The 22,399-nt window shown below is 42.6% G+C and overlaps 1 protein-coding gene across 3 annotated transcripts in view; it reads right to left on the bottom strand.

Annotated features, from left to right (window-relative positions):
- Positions 1–2,766: 2,766 nt before the first annotated feature.
- The window catches only part of LOC140191370 (natural resistance-associated macrophage protein 2-like), a 118,638-nt gene continuing 99,005 nt past the window's right edge, over positions 2,767–22,399 (bottom strand). The window contains exons 16-18 of one of the 3 annotated variants that reach the window (XM_072248724.1): positions 19,645–19,698; positions 5,245–5,263; positions 2,767–3,972 (exon numbers count right to left, since the gene is read on the bottom strand). In XM_072248724.1, the coding sequence (XP_072104825.1) occupies positions 3,932–3,972; positions 5,245–5,263; positions 19,645–19,698 (114 nt within the window). In that variant the 3' untranslated portion in view covers positions 2,767–3,931. Of the gene's footprint in view, positions 3,973–5,244; positions 5,264–17,379; positions 19,348–19,644; positions 19,699–22,399 lie in introns of those variants that run through there. The other 2 variants (XM_072248723.1, XM_072248725.1) reach the window with 2 other exon arrangements.

The following is a 22,399-nucleotide window of genomic DNA, read 5'->3' as shown; positions in this document are numbered from 1 at the left end:
CATGGTTTCCTCAAGGGAAAATCTTGCCTGACAAATTTGTTGGGATTCTTTGCCGGGGGGGGGGGGTGGTGGTGGAAAACAAGCAGGATAGACAAAGGAGAATCGGTTGATGTTGTGTACTTAGGGTTTCAGAAGGCCGTTGACAAGGTGCCACGCATGAGTCTGCTTAACAAGCTACGAGCCCATGGTATTACAGGAAAGATTCTAGCATGAATAAAGCAGTGGCTGATTGGCAGGAGCCAAAGAGTGGGAATAAAGGGAGCCTTTTCTGATTGGCTGCCAGTGACCCATGGTGTTCCACAGGGGTCTGTGTTGGGACTGATTCTTTTTACATTATATGTCAATGATTTGGATGATGGAATTGTTGGCTTTGTTGCAAGGTTTGCAGATGATATGAAGGTAGCTGGAAGGGTAGGTAGTTTTGAGGAAGTAGAGAAGGTACAGAAGGACTTAGACCAATTAGGAGAATGGGCAAAGAAATGTCAGACGGAATACAGTGTTGGCAAATGTACGGTCATGCACTTTGGTAGAAGAAATGAAAGGGTTGACTATTTCCAAAATGGAGAGAAAATACAAAAATCTGAGGTGCAAAGGGATTTGGGAGCCCTTGTGCAGGATTCCCTAAAGGTTCATTTGCAGGTTGAGTCTGTGTAGAGGAAGGCAAATGCAATGTTAGCATTCATTTCAAGAGGACTAGAATATAAAAGCAAGGATGTAGGCCTCACGGAGTATTGTGAGAAGGTTTATGCCCCTTATCTTAGAAAGGATGTGCTGAAACTGGAGAGGGTTCAAAGGAGGTTCATGAAAATGATTCCAGGATTGAATGGCTTGTCATATCAAAAGCGTTTGATGGCTCTGGACCTGTATTCACTGGAATTCAGAAGAATGAGGGTGACCTCATTGAAACCTATCGAATGGTGAAAGGCCTTGATAGACTGGATGCGGAAAGGATGTTTCCTATGGTGCGAGAGTCTAAGACCAGAGGACACAGCCTCAGAATAGGAGGACATCCTTTTAGAATGGAATTGAGGAATTTCTTTAGCCAGAGAGTGGTGAGTCTGTGGAATTCTTTGTCACAGACAGCTGTGGAAGCCAAGTCTTTATGGATATTTAAGACAGAGATTGATAGATTCTTGATTGGTCAGGACATGAAAGGATAGTGGGGTGCTGGTGGGGGAGGTAGGCAGGAGATTGGGGCTGAGGAAAATTCGATCAGCCATGATGAAATGGTGGAGCAGACTAGATGGGCCAAATGGCCTAATTCTGCACCTATATCTTATGGTCTTATTCACAGGAATGTTGTATCACGAAGGATTTGACCATGAGCAAGTACTTAGAAGTTCCACATACAGGAAGCTTCATGGATACATAATCCAGGTGAAGATTACTGACTTACTCACAGGCTTGATGATAATAACTAAAACGTGTACTTTAAAAATGGTACCTGGATTTTACATGAGAAATGACCACAGAATTGCCCTGATTGTGGCTGGTGATTTAAAATGCTCAGCCACTGAAACTGAAATCCTGAACATCCAAGTAGATGTTGTGAAGTCTGTTTGCCCTGCTGAGGACTCCTCATGGAAAGAGACACAGAGGAAAGCATTGTGAGGAGATTGCTGGATGCAATCGCTAAAATGTCTGCAAGAATTTGTAGATTTTATCTTTTCATGTATTCTTTTTGAAAACTCAATAAAAATTATATTATAAAAAAAAAGAATTTGTAAAAGGTCAAAACCCTTGTTTTTAAAGAGGTGATTGAAGTAGTGGACAAGTGCAGATTTCTGGATGTTATTTTGCAGTGTTTTCTAGAAGCGGTTGATAAAATCCCTCACAAAGTATTGTTAAATGGAGCTGAAGCTCGGAGTTGAAAGCTAAACACTGAGAGAGAGACAGAATATTGAAAAAGAAAATAAATCTGAAATAAAACAGACAGTGGTGGAAGAACTCATCAAGCCAAGCGGAGTAATTTTTGAGGTTAAAGATCTACCGTTGGAACTGATGAGGGATAATGGACCGGTAATGAGGCAGGATATGATGAGTGACATCCCACAGGGGGCCTCAACAGTTTGTCAGATTTATTAATGACAGATGATGGGGTAAAATCCAGACATCCAAGCCTGCTGATGACACACTAATACAGCAATGCTGTAAGCAGTATAGCTAGAAGCATTAAATATAAGATATTAATAAACTGACTAGATTTCAAAATTAAAAAATATAAATAGAAAATCTAATATTCTATTCTAAAGAAAATATGATCCATTCTAGTCAGGACTTGAAAGGGATAGGAATGAGTATGATGAAAAAAGCAAAGCAGAGACTTAGGGAGCCATCTACACAGGTCATTAAAATGTAATTAACAAGCACAAACAATGATTAAGGTGGCTTATGAAATGCCAGTCTTCATAGCTGGAGAGCAGAAAGAGATAAAAGTTACTGTACATCCATACAAAGCCCTGACATGAGCATACCTGGAAGTGCTGAGAATAGTTCTGGGCACCATAGCTCAGGAAGAAGATGCTGGTCTTGGGAAAGCTAACGGTGTAGATCCACCAGAACAATACCTGGACTCCAACAGGTTATTAACCCTTGGAATTCAGAAGTCTAATTTGATTGGACTTAACAGAATTTGAGTGGGAAACTGCTTTGAGATGGAGAGACTACACCTGACCACACCTTTTAAAATTGTTGAGAAACATTTCTAAGGTAAAAGGTATGAAAAGTTTGTTAATTTCTTCCAGAAATGGCAATTGATGTCAGGTAAATTGTTAATTTAATTTTTAATTTAGAGATACAGCACGGCAACAAGCCCTTCCAGCTCAATGAGCCTGCGCCACCCAATTGTACCCATGTGACCGATTAACCTACTAACCTGCATATCTTTGGAATGAGGGAGGAAACTGGAGCACCCGGAGGAAACCCACTCTGTCACAGGGAAATGTACAAACTCCTTACAGACAACGGCAGGAACTTGCTGCTTTGGAATTTGAGATTAATAAGTTATTTATAACTGTAAATATTAAGGGATGTGGAGAAAGGGAAGTTTATAGAGCTCTGTGGCAGATTAGCCACTAAGGGTTTAAATGGCAGAACAGGCTCAAGGGGCCAAACAATCTTTGTGCTCTATTTCTATATGGTCCTAATGCAGACTGTCCCAAACTAAAACAGCTAATGCCCACTTAAATGTTAGAATACTATTGGACCATCTCCCCTGATTGACTTTCTCCACTCCTACTGCCTCGTTGGTAACCTTGAGACGTGGAAATGAAATAAAGGCACTTTGTAGAATGAGGGGAAGATAGATAAACAGTCGGGTGGAAGTGTTATTTGCAGCATACTTGAAGAATTATTTACAACAGAACTAAACACTAATTAGAGTCACATTGGAGCTCTATGACCACCACAGCATCACACATTAGTGAGAGTATTAACCCCAGCTATAGACAGTGTCTCGTGTTGCTTGCACAAACATTGTACCTGGCCACAAAATAACATCAAAAGCATTTATCTCAGAAATTCATCTGTGTCCAGCTGTCTAAACACAGCAAAACCCACATATAAGAGTTCAGAATTGTATTATGCACACTTAACAATGTATGAGAGCCTTTGAAAGTTAAAATTACATTTTCACAGTGAACTGTTCCCTGTCCCTCCACTAAGTACTGGACTGTTTGTCAGGCTGTGAGGGACAATGCTGTTAGATTAATGCCTGATGGGTTGCTGCTAACAGCAATAAAACTTGATGAGCAATTTAGATTGCTCATAATACTTAAAAGCAAATTTTCTACCCCAAGTTCCCACATGTTTGAAGTAGAGACTTTAGTCTAGCTATGCTCTACATAATGACTGCAGCATTGAAAGGGCTTCAACTTAATCTTCTAATACCAGCATCTTGTGGTCACCATGAGATTACATGTGGTTGTCCACATTATTCAGCAGAGAGAGTTCCGTAGGAGTTGCCAAACCAGTCTAAGGGAGAGAACAGGATATAAATTAGTTGGCTGTTCATATTATTTCACTTTAAGTTATCTGCTCCAGCTTACACTGCTCTAACTTGGTCTGGTTGGCAGATGGTGTCTGATGTTGAACATTTCCATTTTCCCTAACTGACCTGCACTGGCATCACTTTAGGTGCACTGTATGAGGACTTTTTTCATTCCTCTACACAGCTTCTCAAATACCATAAATTGAATAAAATAGGATGGTGACTTCAAAATGAACAATCAAACCGGTAATTTGATGGATGAAAGATTGGTCGAAGTGACAGAGTCTGAGGTCAGTGTGAGACAATGGCAGAAGACCCTTCTGTTTTTTACAGGGTCATTTGATGTCAAGTCTGCACCAACAAACATTTCATTTGGACTCCCAAATTTGTTACTCAGAGCATGAGAAATTTACCAACTATGATTTGCTACAGAATAGGATAGGCCTGGGATCCAATCACAAGCCTGTTGTGTTAGCTGATCCCCTGCCAGGGCAGCAAGGGCAGCAGTGGCAGCAGGAAGGATTCATCTCAGTTTCCTTGCATTGGGCACGAGACAGATCATGGCAAATTCCTGCTCCTGACTACTGTAAAGAGTGGCCACTAGGATGAGCTATAGTAACGCAGGAAACATACCCAGCTGTTCTCAGATGGGGAAATAAACAACAGTGAAAAACACATTTTCCTTTTGTTTGGAAGGACTTAGAGCAGGGGTTCCTGACTTTTTTTATGCCATGGACCCCAGGTTGGGAACCCTGTCTTAGAGCTTGAACGATGGTATTATAGCTGAGGTAATGGCCGACTGAGATCTACTGTTAAGAATTGGAGTGCAGGAGTAAGACAATGGCAGAAAACTTGAAGTTCTGCTTGAAACCAGTCTGCCAATTAACAGGAAAATGACGATGAGGGGATGAGGGCTATTGGCTGATACATTTTATTATAACCCAGGGCACAACATAAGCACCAAGCAAGATCCACATAAGATATCTCAAAGTCAATGATCTAACAAGTAAGACTTCTATTCTAGGTCAGCAAGGTATCAAATGATCGGGAGTGACTCATCAATCAATTAACAGCATGCAAGAATCTCGGACCTCCTCTACAGTAATTGAAAGGTGTGCTGCATCAACACTATTAATCTCTGGATACTATGAATGAATTACGCATTTCCAGTGAAAATAGATCATTTGGGTCTAAGTGCAGGTTTAGCTTTGATAAATCAGCTCACGATTCAGAATGCATGCACAACATATACTTACTGCTGTCCTCTGGAGCTGCCTATAGGAAACACAGAACAATGTAACACCACGTATAGGCATGCACGGAAATACAACCACAGCACAGAGCGCGAGAAGAAATAAATGGTATCATGCATGTTGCCGTACAAGCCACTGACTGGTGTAAGATCCTTGTGCAGGTTGATAACACCAAGGAACTATGTACAGTAACTAATTCCCAGTCCCTGCATGTACACACTGGGATCTTAGAAAAGTACATCGGCGACTTGTGCAATATTTCCACCTGTGACCAAATTCAATGTACCAAACAACAGGGAGTACGATAACAGACTGTGTCCTTAAAGGGCAGTGCAACGACCAGATGATCTCCACCCACATAACAGAACAGAACAGCCCCGGACAGGCCCTTTGGCCCATGATGTTGTGTTGATCTTGATGCCAATTTATACTAAACATATCTCTCCTGTGTATCATCCATATCCTTCCATTCCCTTTGTATTCATGTGTCTATCTAAAAGCCTCGTAAACCTCACCAAACTACTTGCTTCCACTGCTACCGTGGTAGTCCATTACAAGCACCCGCCACTCCCTGCATTAAAAGAAAACTTGTCTCTCACGTTGCCTCTAAATTTCCTCCCTAACCTTAAAAGCATACTTTCTGGTGTATGACATTTCCACACAGGGGAAAAAATCTGACTGCCTACCTTATCTGTGCCTCTCATAACTTAAAAAACTCTGGCAGGTCCTCCCTCAGTCTCTGATGCTCCAGGGAGGACAATCCCAGTTTCACCATCATTCCCTTATAGCTCTCACTCTCTAATCCAGGCAGCATCCTCTTCTGCATCCTCTCCAGTCTCCACATCCTTCCTGTAATGGAGTGACCAGAACTGCACACCACACCCCAAGTGCAGTCTGACTAAAGTTTTTCACATCTGCAGCGTGACTTCCTTATTCTTATTCTCAGAATCCCCACCAACCACACACAGGTTGGAGGAGCAACTCCTTATACTCATTCTGGGTAGGCTCCAACTTGATGGTATGAACATCGATTTCTCTAACCTGGTAATTCCTCCCTGCAACCCCCCCCCCCCCGGGTTCTCTCATTATTCATTCCCCATTCTGTTTCTCCTCTCACCCCTTCTCCTCCCCTGCCCATCACCTCCCCCTTCCATTTCTCCCTTGATCCACTGTGCTATCAGATTTCTTCTTCTTCAGCCCCTTACCTCTTCCACCCATCTTCTTAATTCATCTCCTCTTCTGCACCCCACCCACCTGGTTTCATCTATCACCCTGCATCTTGTACTACTTCCCTTCCCCCACCTTCATTTTCTAGCTTCTTCCCCCTTTCTTTGCAGTCTTGATGAAGGGCGTCAGCCTGAAATGTCAACTGCTATTCCCTCCATAGATGCTGCCTGATCTGATGAGCTTTTCCAGCACTTTGTGTATGTTGCTCAAGAGTTTCAGCACCTGCAAAACTTCTTATGTTTACCACCTGTGTAGCCACTTTTAGTGAACTACGGACTGACCCCAAGAGCCCTCTGAACCTCAGTAATATTAAGGGGTTCACCATTAAATGTATACTTTTTCCTCTCATTTGACATCGCAAAGTGCAATGCCTCACACTTGACTGGATTAAACTCCACCTGCCACTTCTCTGCCCATATCTGTAACTGATTTATATCCTGCTGTATTCTTTGATATCCTTTTGCGCTGTCCACAACTCCACCAATCTTGGTTTCATTGATAAACTTCCTAAACCACCTATCTAGGTTTTCATCCATGTCATTGATATATATCAGAAACAACAGAAATCCCAGCACCAGTCCTTGTGGAACACCACTGGTCAAGGATCTCTAGACAGAATAATATCCTTCCACCCCTGCTCTCTGTCGTCCACAGGCAAGCAGCAAGCCAGTTCCGAGTCCAAACTTGCAAATTCACCCTGGATCCCATGCATCTTTATCCTCTGAAACAACCTACCTCGAGGGACCTTATCAAATGCCTTACTAAAGTCCATGTAGATAACATCCACTGCCTTACCCTCATCAAGCTCCTTTGTCACCCCCTCAATAAACTCGATCAAGTTTGTAAGGCATGACCTGCCCCATACAAAGCCATGCTGACTGTCCCGAAGCAGGTCATGCCTTTCCAAATGTGCATAAATCCTATCCCACTGTATCCTCTCCAGTAGTTTCCCTATCACTGATGTGAGGCTCACTGGCTTATAATTAGGTGAATTATCCTGATTTCCCTTCTTGAACAAAGGCACAGCATTTGCTATTCTTCAGTTCTCCATGACCTTGCCTGTTGCTAGTGAGGACACAAAGAACTTTTCAAGATCCAGCAATCTCCATGCTTGCATCTTTTAATATTCTGGAATATATACCTGGAAACTTATACACCTAATTTTTTCAGGAGACCCAATACTACCCCCTCCTTGATCTCAATGTCACAACTCATTAGCATGCCCGTCTTCACTATCCTCCAAATCCTTCTCCTCAGTAAATACTCATTTAGTATCTCATCCACTTGCTCTGACTCACAAGCACAAATTCCTTCCTTTATCCTTGAGAAGACCTACCATCTCCTCAGTGGCCCTCTTTTTCTGATTATGTACAAAATGTCTTGGGATTCTCCTTGATCCTGCTCATCAAGGACATCTCATGACTCCTTTGGCCTTCCTAATCACCTGCTTGAGTACTTAAGGGTCATAGAGCATCACAGCACCTCATTCTCCTACGGTCTAGGGAATAAAGTCCCAACCTGTTCAACCTTTCTCTATAACTCAGGTCCTCTCGATCCAGCAACATCCTTGTAAATTTTCTCTGTACTCCTGCAATCGCATTACTCCAAATTGGGGCTCACAATAGCTTCCTGCTCTCTTTATTCTTCACAAGGGTCCAGTCTGATTTTAACTTCCTAAACCTTACAATGATTCCCTTACTTTCCCACCCTGTCCTTAAACCTAACTGGAACTTGCCGATCCTGAGCTCTAATCAGCTGGTCTTTAAACAATTACCACATGTCAAACATGGATTTATCTGACACCTACTGCTCCCAGTCTAAGCCCCTTATTGTCTGTTTTATCCTGCTGTAATTTGCCCTCCCCAAATTAGTACCTTCTGGCAAGATAGGATTTTATCTTTGCTAATAACTATACTAAAATGTAATGAGTTATGGTCACTATTCCCAAAATGTTCACCCATTATCAGGTCTGTCACCTGGCTCACCTCTCATAAACAAGTCCAGTACGTTCTCTTCTCCAGCTTCACTCTCCACTTGGATACACTGAAGAAACATCTTAGCCGCTTGTATTAAGGAAGCTCCAATCAATACAGGGGAAGTTAAAGTCCCTCACTACGACAACCAATTATTCCTGCATCTTCCATAATCTGTCTACACATTTGTTCCATTATCTCTTGAGAGCTATTGGAGATAGCATAATTCCAGAATTCTTATTTTGGAGTTCCATTCAAATGCACGTGTCACTGTATAACACCGGAGTACGGTACCGGTGGGGATGGGTCTGTCGCTGTGCGACACCGGGGTAACCGGTACCGGTGGGGACAGGCCTTCATTACTCTGGTGTGCTTTATGGTTTGACCAATCACATCAAATTCATTTAAGATTGGGACCTAAAGAAATTAATAGTTTCTGGAATTGAAAGCCCATCGCTTCAATATTTTGTGGATTAGGGTCAAATATCCTTTAACCTTCCATCCTCATGGCTTAAACCTGTGCCCCGTTGTTTCTGATAAACATGCCACGAGATAAAGATTCTTACTATCTTTGCCATCTATGCCTTTTCTTGGATTATTTTTCTCCATTTGCTCACCCTCAGTTTCAGGAAACACCAATGGAGGGAAATGGATAGTCAATGATTTGGGTTGAGACCATTCATCTGGTCCCGTTGAGTTCCTCCAGCTTTTTGTGTGTTGTTCCAGATTTCAGCGTATGCCCTGTGTTTTTGTTTTACCACATCTCAGTCTTGTTCGCTCCAGCAAAAGCAAGCGCAGCCTTTCCAATCTCTCCCCTGAACTCACGTTCTCCAACTGAGGCATCAGTCTAATGAATCTGTTCTGTACTCTCTCCAGCGTTGCTACATTCTTGAACCAGAAATGCATACAAGTGCAGTCTAACTCATGTTTTATAAAGTTGCAACATAATATCCCAACTTTTACATTCTCTGCTCTGACTTATGAAGACATGGACTTATTTCCTGGGACAATTTACGTATTACTATTTAATTATTTATGGTGTAACTGTAACGAAAACCAATTCCCCCAGGAACAATAAAGTATGACTATGACCATGACAATGTATGTCATCTGCCTTCTCCTATCAACTGGAGTTTCAGTTTGAGGAAATATGGCTGAATCCCCAAGTTCTCTCTGTCCATCAGCTTTCAATTGCATCCTGTGTATGTCCTGACCTTCCTGGGTGTATAATTTTGCCTGTCAAGATTAAATTCCAACACTCAATCCAACTTTCCATCTGATGTGCATCCTGCTGTAGCTTTAGACAACCTTTCTCTTTATCCACACCATCACTAATTTTTGTGTAATCTGCAAACATTAATCACACTTCTATCTTCACATCCAAGTCATTGATATATTTTACAAACATGGGCCTTAGCACTAATCCCTGTAGTACACCACTGGTCGTAGACTTCCAATTAGAAAAACATTCCTCTACCACTACCCTCTGCCTCCTATCAGCAGGCCAATTATCCAGTTCACCTTGGATCCCATATGCCTTAACCCTCTAGATCAGCCTACCACGCAGGACCTTGACAAATTCCTTCGAGACAACATCCCCCCCAAAAAAATTAAATCAAATGAGTTAGGACTTTTCCCACATGAAGCCATGCCGTCTATCCCTGATCATCTTTCCAAATGTACATAAACACTAGAATCTTCTCCAATAATTTCACTAGCACTTACGTTAGGACCCATAGTTCATCCTTGCTGCCCTTCTTAAATAAAGGAACACCATTAGTTATCGTCAGGACTTCTGGTAACTCAGCCGTTGCTGATGAAGATGCAAAAATCACCATAAGGGCCCCAGCAATCTCCTGCCTTGTTTCCCATAGCAGCCTGGGATACACCTCACCCAGCCCTGGGAATTTATCAATCTCATTCAAATACATCTAACATCTCTCCCATTTTAACAACGATATGCTCCACACAATCACTCCACCCCTCCCTGAACTCACTGTCCTCTACATCCTTTTCTTTGGTGAATACAGATAAGAAGTCTCTCAAATTACCTGGTTTCACACATAGATATCTCCTTTGGTCCCTATGAGGACCCACTCTTTCCCTCTTGCTCTTGATGCATATTTTAGAATTATTTAGGATTCTCTTCTTGAAATTTACTTTGAACTTTACTTTACCTGCCAAGTATATTTCATGACCCCTATTTTGTTCTCGTTCTCTCAAGATTCACTCAATTCCAGTTGCCTATACCTGTTTCCTTTTACTTGCTGATCAAACCTTTAATATCTTACACCATCCAAGATTCCCTAATCTTGCCATCTCTGCTTTTCATCTTTACCAGTATATGGTGACCTTGAACCCTAGTTTAGAGACTCTCAATCCTTCTTTCACCAGGTCCACTCTTGACCTATTGAAATCAACCTTCCTGCAAATTTAGCATTTCAACTTGAAGGCCAATCTTGTTCCTTTCCATGACTACTTTAATATTTAGAGAATTATGGGCACTGTTACCAAAGTGCTTCCCCTCCAACTCTTGTCCAGTTTCATTACCCAAAGGTAAGTATTCTCCTTAGAACACCTGGAGAATAAAGACGCATACGTAAGGCTCCTTTTCATTGACTACAGCTCTGCCTTTAATACCATTATTCCAAATAAACTGATCCTTAAGCTCCGGAACCTGGACCTTAGCACTCAAATCTGCAGCTGGATCTTCAACTTCCTCACAGACAGGACCCAGGCTGTAAAAATAAGGGACAAGCTCTCCTCTGCAATCACTCTGAGCACCGGTGCCCCACAAGGCTGTGTACTCAGCTCCCTGCTGTACTCACTGTACACCCATGATTGTGTAGCCAAGTTTCCATCAAACTCAATATATAAGTTTGCTGATGACACAACGATTGTAGGCCGTATCTCGGGTAATGATGAGTTTGGGTACAGAGAGGAAATTAAGGACCTGGTGGCATGGTGCGAAGACAATAACCTATCCCTCAATGTCAGCAAGACGAAGGAATTGGTTGTTGACTTCAGAAGGAGTAGCGGACCGCATGACCCAATTTACATAGGTGGTGCGCAAGTGGAACAGGTCAAAAGCTTTAAGTTCCTCGGGGTCAATATCACAAATGACCTGACTTGGTCCATCCAAGCAGAGTTCACTGCCAAGAAGGCCCACCAGCGCCTTTACTTCCTGAGAAAACTAAAGAAATTTGGCCTGTCCCCTAAAACCCTCACTAATTTTTATAGATGCACTGTAGAAAGCATTCTTCTAGGGTGCATCACAACCTGGTATGGAAGTTGTCCTGTCCAAGACCGAAAGAAGCTGCAGAAGATCGTGAACACGGCGCAGCACATCACACAAACCAATCTTCCGTCCGTGGACTCACTTTACACTGCACACTGTCGGAGCAGTGCTGCCAAGATAATCAAGGACTCGACCCACCCAGCCAACACACTTTTTGTCCCTCTCCCCTCTGAGAGAAGGCTCAGGAGCTTGAAGACTCGTACGGCCAGATTTAGGAACAGCTTCTTTCCAACTGTGATAAGACTGCTGAACGGATCCTGACCCGGATCTGGGCCACACCCTCCAAATATCCAGACCTGCCTCTTGGTTTTTTTGCACTACCTTACTCTCCATTTTTCTATTTTCTGTTTATGATTTATAATTTAAATTTTTAATATTTACTAATTTTTACTATTTTTAATATTTAATATTTGTAATCCAGGGAGTGTGAAGCGCAGAATCAAATATCGCTGTATGATTGTACGTTCTAGTATCAATTGTTTGGTGACAATAAAGTATAAGTACACACCCGCTGCTGGATGAACTATACATATTGTCTCAAAAAACTTGGAGGCACTTAAACAAATTTCACGCATTTAAGCCCCGTGCACTGACAAAATCGCAGTCAACATTGGTAAGGTAACCCCACTACAAGAACCCTTTGCTCTTATGCCTTTCTGTAACGTGACTCTACGTTACATGACATGCTAGAGAACTGGGCAGAGCAGAAGTTTTCTCCCATCAACAGCTTCTTAGTCTGATGATCTATGTCTGCTCCCCCTGACTCTCATTGTCCTCAGTCACTTCCCAGGCCTTTAGATAGTGCAGCAATTGGCCCAGCGGCTTCAGGACAACAAAAACCCAAAGTTGCTGGAAATCTGAAACAAAACAGAATACTGACAACACTTAGCAGGTCAGGAAGCAGCTGTTGAGAGAGAAACAGAAGTTATGGGCCAGATCTTGTTGGCCTGATATCCACTGTGTGGAATTGCTCACCCAGCAACACCTGTACTTCCCAGGGGCAGACGTAAAATCCCACTATTTGTAGTTTGAATGTGGAACTCTCTGTAATAGACTGGCATTCATAGAATTTAGAAAGACACCACTTAGAACAATATGTCCAGGATACCTTTTAAATGGATGTATTCAATTAAACGCCACTCTTGTTTTTTTTCTCTCTCTCTGTTGTCAAATATTCTATACATCAAATACTTACTCAAGTTCTTCTTGAATGTTATTATTGAATCTTTATCACCTAGCCTTTCAGGCATTGTAATAAAATCATTGTGATGCTCCTCATAAAAGAATCTTGCCATCAACTTCTGAATCTTTAGTTATTCTTTCAAATCTTCAGCAAATTCAGTAGTAGTTCTGAAGTGGAAAAAGCTTCTTATTTTCGCAATCAAAACTGTTTATGGTTTAGAGTGCCCTTATTAGTCTTCTTACAACAACAATCCAACTTCTGCAGTCTCCCTATATTACTGAAGTCCCTCATTGCTCACACTGGGCCTCTGTACTGCAGGTCCAAAGGCGAGTTCTGTCTGACAACAAGGGCTGTGGCATCACAGAGTGCCTTGTTCTGAAACACTGATAGCCAACAAAGCTGGAGCTAATACGAGTTGTAATTGGGTTAGTCATTTAAACACCTCTGATATTCAGTCATGCAAGAACTGGAAATAAATAAATGTCACTCCAAAAATTTTAATTAAGAGGCCGACAAAACAAATTAACAAAAATCAGTGGGGTCTTAGATCCTCCCAGGACAATTCCCTATTAGGGTTGGGCTTTACTGTCCCACCTCAAACTAGTCAGAGTCCCAAAGATCCATGTTTGATCATGCATGTGGGATGGGACTTCTGAAGTTTCTAGTTGCAATGGCAGCAACAACCAGCTGGCCCAACGTTTCAGAAACAATGAAGGGTCAATCAACCTGAAACATTAATCATGTCTCCCTCCAAAGACATTGCCTGACTGGCAGAACATGTTCAGTACTTTGAGTTTTTATTCCATTATGTAATGACCCCAAAGTGGGCATTGTTGACTTAGACTGGCAGGTCGCTGGGACTCTCAGTAAGAACAAGTCACGGGATAAAGCAGTAGCCAGCAAGAACAAGTTTTATAATCTGGATAGCCAGGGCCACAGTAAAGGCAGGAAAAGGAATAGTCAGTTAAACTCACCTGGTTTCACCTATCACCTGCCAGTTTGTACTCTTTCCCCTTCCACCCTTTCTTATTCTGGGTTCTTCCCACTTCCTTTCCAGTCCTGATGAAGGGTCTCAGCCCAAAAGCTTGACTGCTTAGATGCTGCCTGACTTGTTGAGTTCCTCCAGCATTTTGTGTGTGCTGCTCAGTTAAGCTGCTTTTATGCCAGTGCATGAAGTAAGGTGGATGAACTGAGAGCATGGATTGGCTCTGAGGAGTGGGATGTTATAGCCCTAACAGAAACATGGCAGAGGGACAGGACTGGCAGTTCAGTGTTCCAGTATATAGATGCTACAGGCATGACAGAGAAACAGGTAAGCAAGGAAGGGGTGTTGCCTTCATGATAAAGGAACATGTAACAGCAGCACTTAGATCACATTCTTGGGAATCATCCCTCGAGGCAACGTGGATAGAACTTGAAACAAGAAGGGGAAGGTCACTCTAGTGCGGCTGTATTATAGAACCCGCTCCCAATAGTCAGTGGGAACTTGAGCAGCAGGTGTGTAGAGAAATCGTTCATAGTCATAAAAACAACAGGGTTGTAATAGTGGGAGATTTTAATTTTCCCGGTATTGTTAAGGGTCTGGAATAGGTTGGAATTTATGAAGTGTGTCTAGGAAAGTCTCCTGAGTCAGTATATCAGGGGCTTACTTGGGAAGATTCAATACTGGACCTTCTCCTGAGGAATGAGACAGGGCAGGTAACTGAAGTGGCAGTCAGGGAACACTCTGACTAGTAGAACCATGATTCTACTAGTTCAAAATATGATGGAAAAGGAGAGAACAGGTCCACCATTTAGGGTCCTAAACTGGGGAAGGGCTAATTTTGGGGGAATTAGGCAGAATCTAGCAGAAACGAATTTGAATGCATGCAGTATACAGAATAAAGTAGGTGGCTTTGTAACGCTGTTAGAGGTTGCCAGGTATGACGTTGTGGATATCACCGAGTTGTGGCTGGAAGAAGATCACAGTTGGGAGCTTATGGTTGAGAAGCAACTAAAATGCAATAAAGAGAGAAAGGTGAAATATGAAGTTAAGCTAGCCAATAGTATCAAAGAGGATACCCAACATTTTTCCAAATAAATGAGTTGTAAAAGAGAGGCAATAGTGAATATTGGACCACTGGAAAATGATGCTGGAGAGGTAGTAATAGGGGACAAAGAAATGGTAATTGAATTAAATAAGTATTTTGCTGAGAGGTCTGAAAGTCACCTGGACCAGATGGACGTCACCCTAGAGTTCTGAAAGAGGTAGCTGAAGAGATTGTGGAAGCTTTAGTAATGATCTTTCCAGAGTAACTAGATTCTGGATTGGTTCTGGACGACTGGAAAACTTCAAATATCACTCCACTCTTTAAAACGGAAGGAGGCAAAAGAAAGGAAATTATAGGCCAGTTCGCCTGACTTCAGTGGTTGGGAACATCTTGGAGTCCATTACTGTATAAAGGATGAGGTTTTGGGGTACTTGAAGGCACATCAGAGTGCTTTCCTTAAGGGAAGATCTTGCCTGTTGAAATTTTTTGAGGAAGTAACGGGCAGGAGAGTCAATGGATGTTGTTTACTTGGATTTTCAGGAGGACTTTGACAAGGTGCTGCACATGAGGCTCCTAAACAAGAGTCCATCATATTACAGGAAAGATAGACAGAAAATTGGCTGACAGGAGGCAAGGAGTGGGAATAAAGGGGGCCTTTGCTGGTTGGCTGATGGTAACTATTGGTGTTCTGCAGGGGTTGGGATTGGCACTGGGACTGCTTCATATCACGTTATATGTCAATGATTTGGATGATGGAATTGATGGCTTTGTGGCCATGATTGCAGGCGATACGATGAGAGGTGTTGAGGAAGCAGGGAGTCTGCAGAAGGATTTATACAGATTAGGAGAATGGGTAAAGAAGTGGCAGATGGAATATAGTGTAGGGAAATGTATGGCTATGCACCTTGGTAGAAGTAATAAAGACAAAGACTATTTCCTAACTGGGGAGAGAAATTCAGAAATCAGAGGCACAAGGGGACCTGGGAGTCCTCGTGCAGGATTCCCTAAAGGTTATCTTGCAGTTTGAATCGGGGGAAGCAAATGTAATGTTAATGTTTATTTCAAGATGACCAGAATATAAAAGCAAAGATAAAATTCTAAGGTTTTATAACGGCATTGGTCAGACCACACGGTGTATCGTGAGCAGGTTTGGTCCCTGTATCTAAGAGAAAGTATTCTGGCATTGGAGAGAGTCCACAGGAGGTTTACAAAAATGATTCCAGGAATGAAAGGGTTAACCCTCTGCTTGCTGGTGTTTAGAAGAATGAGGGGGGAAATCCCAATGAAATCCATTGAATTTTGAAAGGCCTAGATACATTGGATGTGGAGAGAATGTTTCCTATAGTAGGTGAGTCTCGTACCAGAAGACAGAGCCTCAGAATAGATGGGCACCCCGTAGAACAGAGATGACGAAGAACTTCTTGAGCCAGAGCGTGGTGAATTTGTGGAATTAATTGCTGCAGATGGCTGTGGAGACCAAGTCACTGGGCATATTTAAAGCAGAGGTTGATAGGTTCTTGATTAGTAAGGGCGAGAAAAGATATGGGTAGAAGGCAGCAGTATGGGGTTGAGAATGATAATAACTCAGTCAGTATGGAACGGCAGAGCAGACTTAATGGCCCTAATGGCGTAATTCTGCTCCTACGTCTTATGATCTCATGGTCTAAATTGACTGGATAAGTCCAGGGCAGCATATTCCTATTAGGGTGAAGGGTAAACCTAGCAAGTTTAAGAGACTTTTGCTGGCGAGGGATAGTGAGTATTCTGGCCAAGAAACGGTAGGAAACGTACACTGGATTTAGGAGGTCAGGGGGCTAGTGAATCCCTTAATGACTATAAAAAGATTAAGAATACACTTAAGAGGGAAAGAGAGTACGAGGTGAATCTGGCAGGTAAAGTTCAGGAAAAATCCGAAGAGGTCCTATAGAAAGAGAAAGAGTAAAAGGGTGGCAAGGGAAAGAGTAGGCCCCTTTGGACATCAGCAGGGCTGTCTATGCCTTGAACTGCAGGAGACAGATGGGAATTTCATTCAATATTTCTCTTCGGTGTTTATTGAGAAGAAAGTTGTGGATGCTTTAGATACAAAGAAAACTGATGGAAGTACTTTGGAGAACATTTATGCTACCAGTGAGGAAGTGTTTGCAGCCTTTCAGAGTATTAAGGTGAATAAATCCCCAGGACTGTATTGTGTGCATCCTCACACTTTGTGGGAAGCTAGAGAAGAAATTGTGGAGATAGTTGCTTCATTGTTAGCCACTGGTGAAGTTCCAGAAGGCTGAAGGTCCTGTATCTGTGCTGTACTGCTCTATGGTTCTAGATCAAGAGTTGCTCCCACAAGAACAGTGTTGATGTGACCTAATGCGAATGTTCATGTTGTCTCGACTCGGCCTTGTGGTGGAAAAAACAGAACGCTGTCAGACCAAAGCATACAGATAAAACAGATTTATTTACAGGCTGCATGTACAGGTGCAGAGAGAAATAGGAGATAATGAAACAGCATAATACATCAAGGGAATGAAAGCAAGAATTTTCTCCAAGCAATAAAAATCCCAATTTTTCAAAATTAATTTTATGCAATTTAATGTGACAATAGATTGATGGAAATGCACTTGTAGACTTTCATGGGACCTTGCGTAAAATTCTTCAACTCAGGCTCTGCAACCAGGGCAGTGACTTTCACAAGTTGGTTTTGATGCCTTCCTCAGTTTGACAGCTCACAGTTCGAATTGTTCAATCTATCATGCATCTCCTTTACGTACAGCTTTGCACTTGTACTTTTATGCAGAGGTTTGTACACACCTCACTCCACGCCCCAGCATTGCATTTAGAACAAAGTACTCTGAATAAGAACAGAGACACAAATGCATATTTGGGAACAGACAGTTCCCAAGAGGACCTGCAAATTCTTTGTGTTGGTCATCGTCCCCACAGAAAAGGTGCCATTACAAACATGGTCATAATACTGGCAATCAATCTTACAGAGACACACTCATTTTGACACAGACAACACCAGGCTTGGCTGGGCTGCCTTTCATCATCAAACAACCCAAGGAGAGCTCAACAGACACACATGAAAGTAGGTGTGGAAGGAGAAAAGAGAAGGAAAGCCATTCGCTGGGTCAGCATGCTGAAACTACTTTCTGAACATCAGAGTGTTAGGACAAGTACCCAGGTGCTAACACTGATCGGATGTCTGCAGTGAGGACCCTATTGGAAAGTTGATAGTAGTCTTTGAGTTTAAGGCAAGGCCAGGCTGAAACCTAGGCCGAAGTTAGAGAGCTTTGAGGGCATTATGATATGTTGATATATTACACCTTCATGTTAAACGAGGTGTCACCACAGACAAGGTCATTATGGGACCTATTAAAAAGACTTTGAATCTACCTATACATGCTAATCATGGCCTTTTATACTTGATGGGGAACTGAATGCCCCTGAATTGTTGACCCAGATCCCCATTGTGTTTATCAGGAACCTGGATGATTTTAGCAGGGCAAGATATTCATTTGTTCCAAATGAAGGGTCTTAAACCGAAATGCCAACTACCCATTTCCCTCCATAGATGCTGTCTGACCTGCTGAGTTCTTTCAGCTTTTTGCCTGTGTTGCTCATTCACTCATGTTTCATTTGAGTTTGATGGGATTGAGCTCAGTGTCAAGATTATGAGGCATTGCGATTTAAGATGTCTTGATTTTAGTCACGGAGGCACTTCATTTGGGTATATTAATATTGGTATCAGTGATGGGACTTCTCTAATTTGGCTGGTCTGCCTATGCAACATCAGGATAGCATGTTTTAAATACGATCCTTGATCTAGTGAGTAAATTAAGGAGTTTGGTCCTTTTACTGGGTTAAATTTTGATTCTCTTTTTATTTGAGATCAAACACACATTCCATGAAATACCATCTGTAAACTTAGTTGAGATATGACCTACAGGAGGTGCTGCACAGCAGAGAAAACCTTTGGCAGTGCATCGCCAAACTCCTGTCAAGAAGATGGGGCATGGTGTTGGTGCGGTTCCAACTGAGTGACATTGTTCAGTGTATTTCTCGTTGGGCTGTGGAGGGCGAGGGCATCTCCGCTGCCTCCCCGCAGGAGGCTGGTATCTCAACAGAATGGAGAAGAGAAGCATAACGTACATCAGGACAATGATCTGAAGAGAGGCCCACTCCAAGTGTTGGCCCAACAAAATGCCCAGTCTGGTGGCGCACAGATTGATTATTTTATATATAGAATTGTTTCATTTAAAAACATTACAGATTGTTAGCAGCAAAACTTCTACATTTTAATTATAGCTGCACACACCCATAAAAATACATTTGTAGTTGGAATCCTTGTCAAGTACCTGACACATGGTCAGAGGAAGAACATCTGATCAATCCAGTACCAACAGGCTGTCAAAATTCAAATATAAAAGTGGTGATAAATCAGTACTTAAAGCTTCTAACTTAAAATTATAATTCTAAACACTTATAAATGCTACCTAATATTGTAAAAATCTGATTAAATGCCTTCTGGAGAAAGCCTAGATTGGAACAGTTTTCACATGGCTCGCTAAGGACTGGTGTTCAGAGCACAATTCAATAAAGCTAGGTCCCAGTGTGTTGACATGGGGCACAGAAAGGAGCTTTCTCTGGTTAATTCTCATACTCGCTTTGCTCTTCTATAAGCACAGCACCGCTGCTGCTTACCGTGCGTCCGCAGTTCAAAGAGGTGACTCCCAGTGAGACAACACAATACCAGACCTGCCGAGACAAGAAACAGTAGTCAGTTTGATTAACCATTGGCAAGTCATGAGAGAGATTTTCTGTGTGCTACATGGGCGAGAATCTTTAAAGTCCAAACTCACTGCCCTCACCAAAGAGCAAACTCTGTTCTGAATTTGCCAACTTGCCAAGCGAGATACGTGAAAGGAGCGCTTGCAGGCCTTGATATGTAGTATATAAGAGACTGGGGCAAAAGCGAGGGTGGCTTGAGTAGGAAGTTTGAAGATGATACAAAAAGTGGTGGAGTTGTAGGAAGTGAGGAAGGTTGTCAAAGGATTCAGCATGATATAGCCCAGTTAGAAATATAGACAAAGCAATGGCAGATGGAGTTTAATCTGGACAAGTGTGAGGCATTGCACTCTAAGAGGTCAAATGTATGAGGATATTATACAGAAAGGAGGCTTATTGATGTACACAGAGAACTCAGGGTGCAAGTCCATAGTTCCCTGACATTAGCAACACGTGTGGACAGGTGGTGTAAAACATACTTGCCTTCATCAGTTGGGATATTGAACATAAAGGGCGACAAGCCAAACCGAAGCTAAATAAACTTTGGGTAGACCACGTCTGGAGTGCTGTGTGCAGTTCTAGTCGCCCCATTACAGGAAGGGTGTGGAGGCTTTGGAGAAAGTGCAGGAGAGTTTCACCAAGTTGTTGCTTGGATTAGAGGGCATGAGCTAGGAAAGATAGGTCCAAACTTGGGTTGTTTTCTCTGGAGCATCAGAGGTTAACTGATAGAAAGTTTATAGAGTTTTGAGAGGCATAGACTTAAGGTGAGAGGGGGAATGTTTAAGAGATATGCAGGGGAAGCTTATTTAAAAAATGAGTGATGGGTGCCTGGAACGTGTTGCCAGGGAGGTGGGGAGACAGATATAATAGCAATATTTAAGAGACATTTAAACAGACATGTTCAGGCAGAGGAATGGGGGAGAACAGACCATGTTCAGCAGATGCGCAAATTGGCAACATGGTCAGCAGCGATATGGTGGGCCGAAGGGCCTGTCTGTGTGGTGTACTGTTCTAAGTTCTATGGCTCTTAGATTCGCCTAAGCACAGCACTCCTACTGCTGATCGTGCATCCACAGTTCAGGAATATGACACCCAGCCCGCAGTAGTTTGTGCATTTGTTTGGTGGGTGTCTGGTACTGCAGAAACTTGCCACCCAAATTTCTCTCGGAAAAGGCTGTGGAATCTGGGACCTACCACCACTTGAGCGATCGTCTTTGCTGGGCTCCAGCCCACCTCTAATTTCTCTCTAGTTCTCTCTGCCCCACCCTACTTTGCCTAATTTCTGTCTTTTTCCCACTCTGATGGAAGATCATCCCTAAGACCATAAGACATAGGAGCAGAATTAGGTCATTCAGCCCAGTGAGTCTGTGCCACCATTTCATCATGGCTGATCCATTTTCCTGCCTTCTCCCTGTAACCTATCACGCCCTGACTTATCAAGAATCTATCAATCTCTGCCTTAAATACACCCAATGACTTGGCCTCCACCATCACCCGTGGCAACAAATTCTGCAGATTCACCACCCTCTGGCTAAAGAAATTTCTCCTTATTTCCGTGCTAAATGAACGTCTGTCAATTCTGAGGCTGTGCCCGCTGGTACTAGACTCCCTCACTATAGGAAATATTCTCTCCACATCCAATCTATCTGGGCCTTTCAACATTCAATAGGTTTCAATGAGATTCCGCCCCCGCCCCCCGCATTGTTCTAAATTCCAGTAAGCCTTCAAACCCTCCTTATATGATGAGCCTTTTGTTCCTGGAATCATTCTCATATACCTCCTCTGAACCCTCTCCAATGTCAGCATGTCCTTTCCGAGACAAGGAGCCCAAAACTGCTCACAATATTCCACGTGAGACCTCACCAGCGCCTTATAAAGCCTCAGCATTACATCCTTGCTTTTATATTCTAATCTGCTCAAGATGAATATTAACATTGAATCTGCCTTCCTCACTACTGACTCAACCAGCAAATTAACCTTTAGGGAATCCTGCACAAGGACTCCCAAGTACATATGCACCTCAGATTTTTGAATTTTCTCCCCATATAGAAAATAGTCTATACCTTTATTCCTTCTACCGAATTGTATGACTATAAACTTCCCAACACTGTATCCCACTTGCCCCTCCACCTATCTTTACACGTCCATAAACTTGGCCACAAAGCCATCAATTCCATCATCCAAATCATTGACATACAACATAAAAAGAAGCGGTCCCAACACAGACCCCTGCAGAAAATCACTGGTCACCTGCAGCCAGCCAGAAAAGGCTCCCTTTATTCCCACTCATTGCCTCCTGCCAATCAGCCAATGTTCTAGCCATGCTAGTAGCTTTTCTGTAATAACATGGGCTCTTATATTGCTAAGCAACTTCACGTATGGCATGTTGTCAAAAGGCTTCTGAAAATCCAAGTACACAACATCAACCAATTTTCCTTTGTCTATCCTGCTTGCTATTTCTTCAAAGAATTCCAACAAATTTGTCAGGCAAGATTTTCCCTTAAGGAAACCATGCTGACTGCGGCCATGTGCTCTAAGTACCCCGAAACCGCATCTTTAATAATGGACTCCAGCATCTTCCCAACCACTGAAGTCAGGCTAGCTGACCTATAATTTCCTACCTCCCTGCCTTCTTCAAGAGTGGAGTGACATTTGCAATTTTCCAGTCCGC

The sequence above is a fragment of the Mobula birostris genome, chromosome X (assembly GCF_030028105.1).
Source record: "Mobula birostris isolate sMobBir1 chromosome X, sMobBir1.hap1, whole genome shotgun sequence".
In the NCBI taxonomy this organism is placed as follows: domain Eukaryota; kingdom Metazoa; phylum Chordata; class Chondrichthyes; order Myliobatiformes; family Myliobatidae; genus Mobula; species Mobula birostris.
The sequence above is the reverse complement of the archived record's forward strand: the minus strand, read 5'-3'. Positions and strand labels throughout refer to the sequence as shown.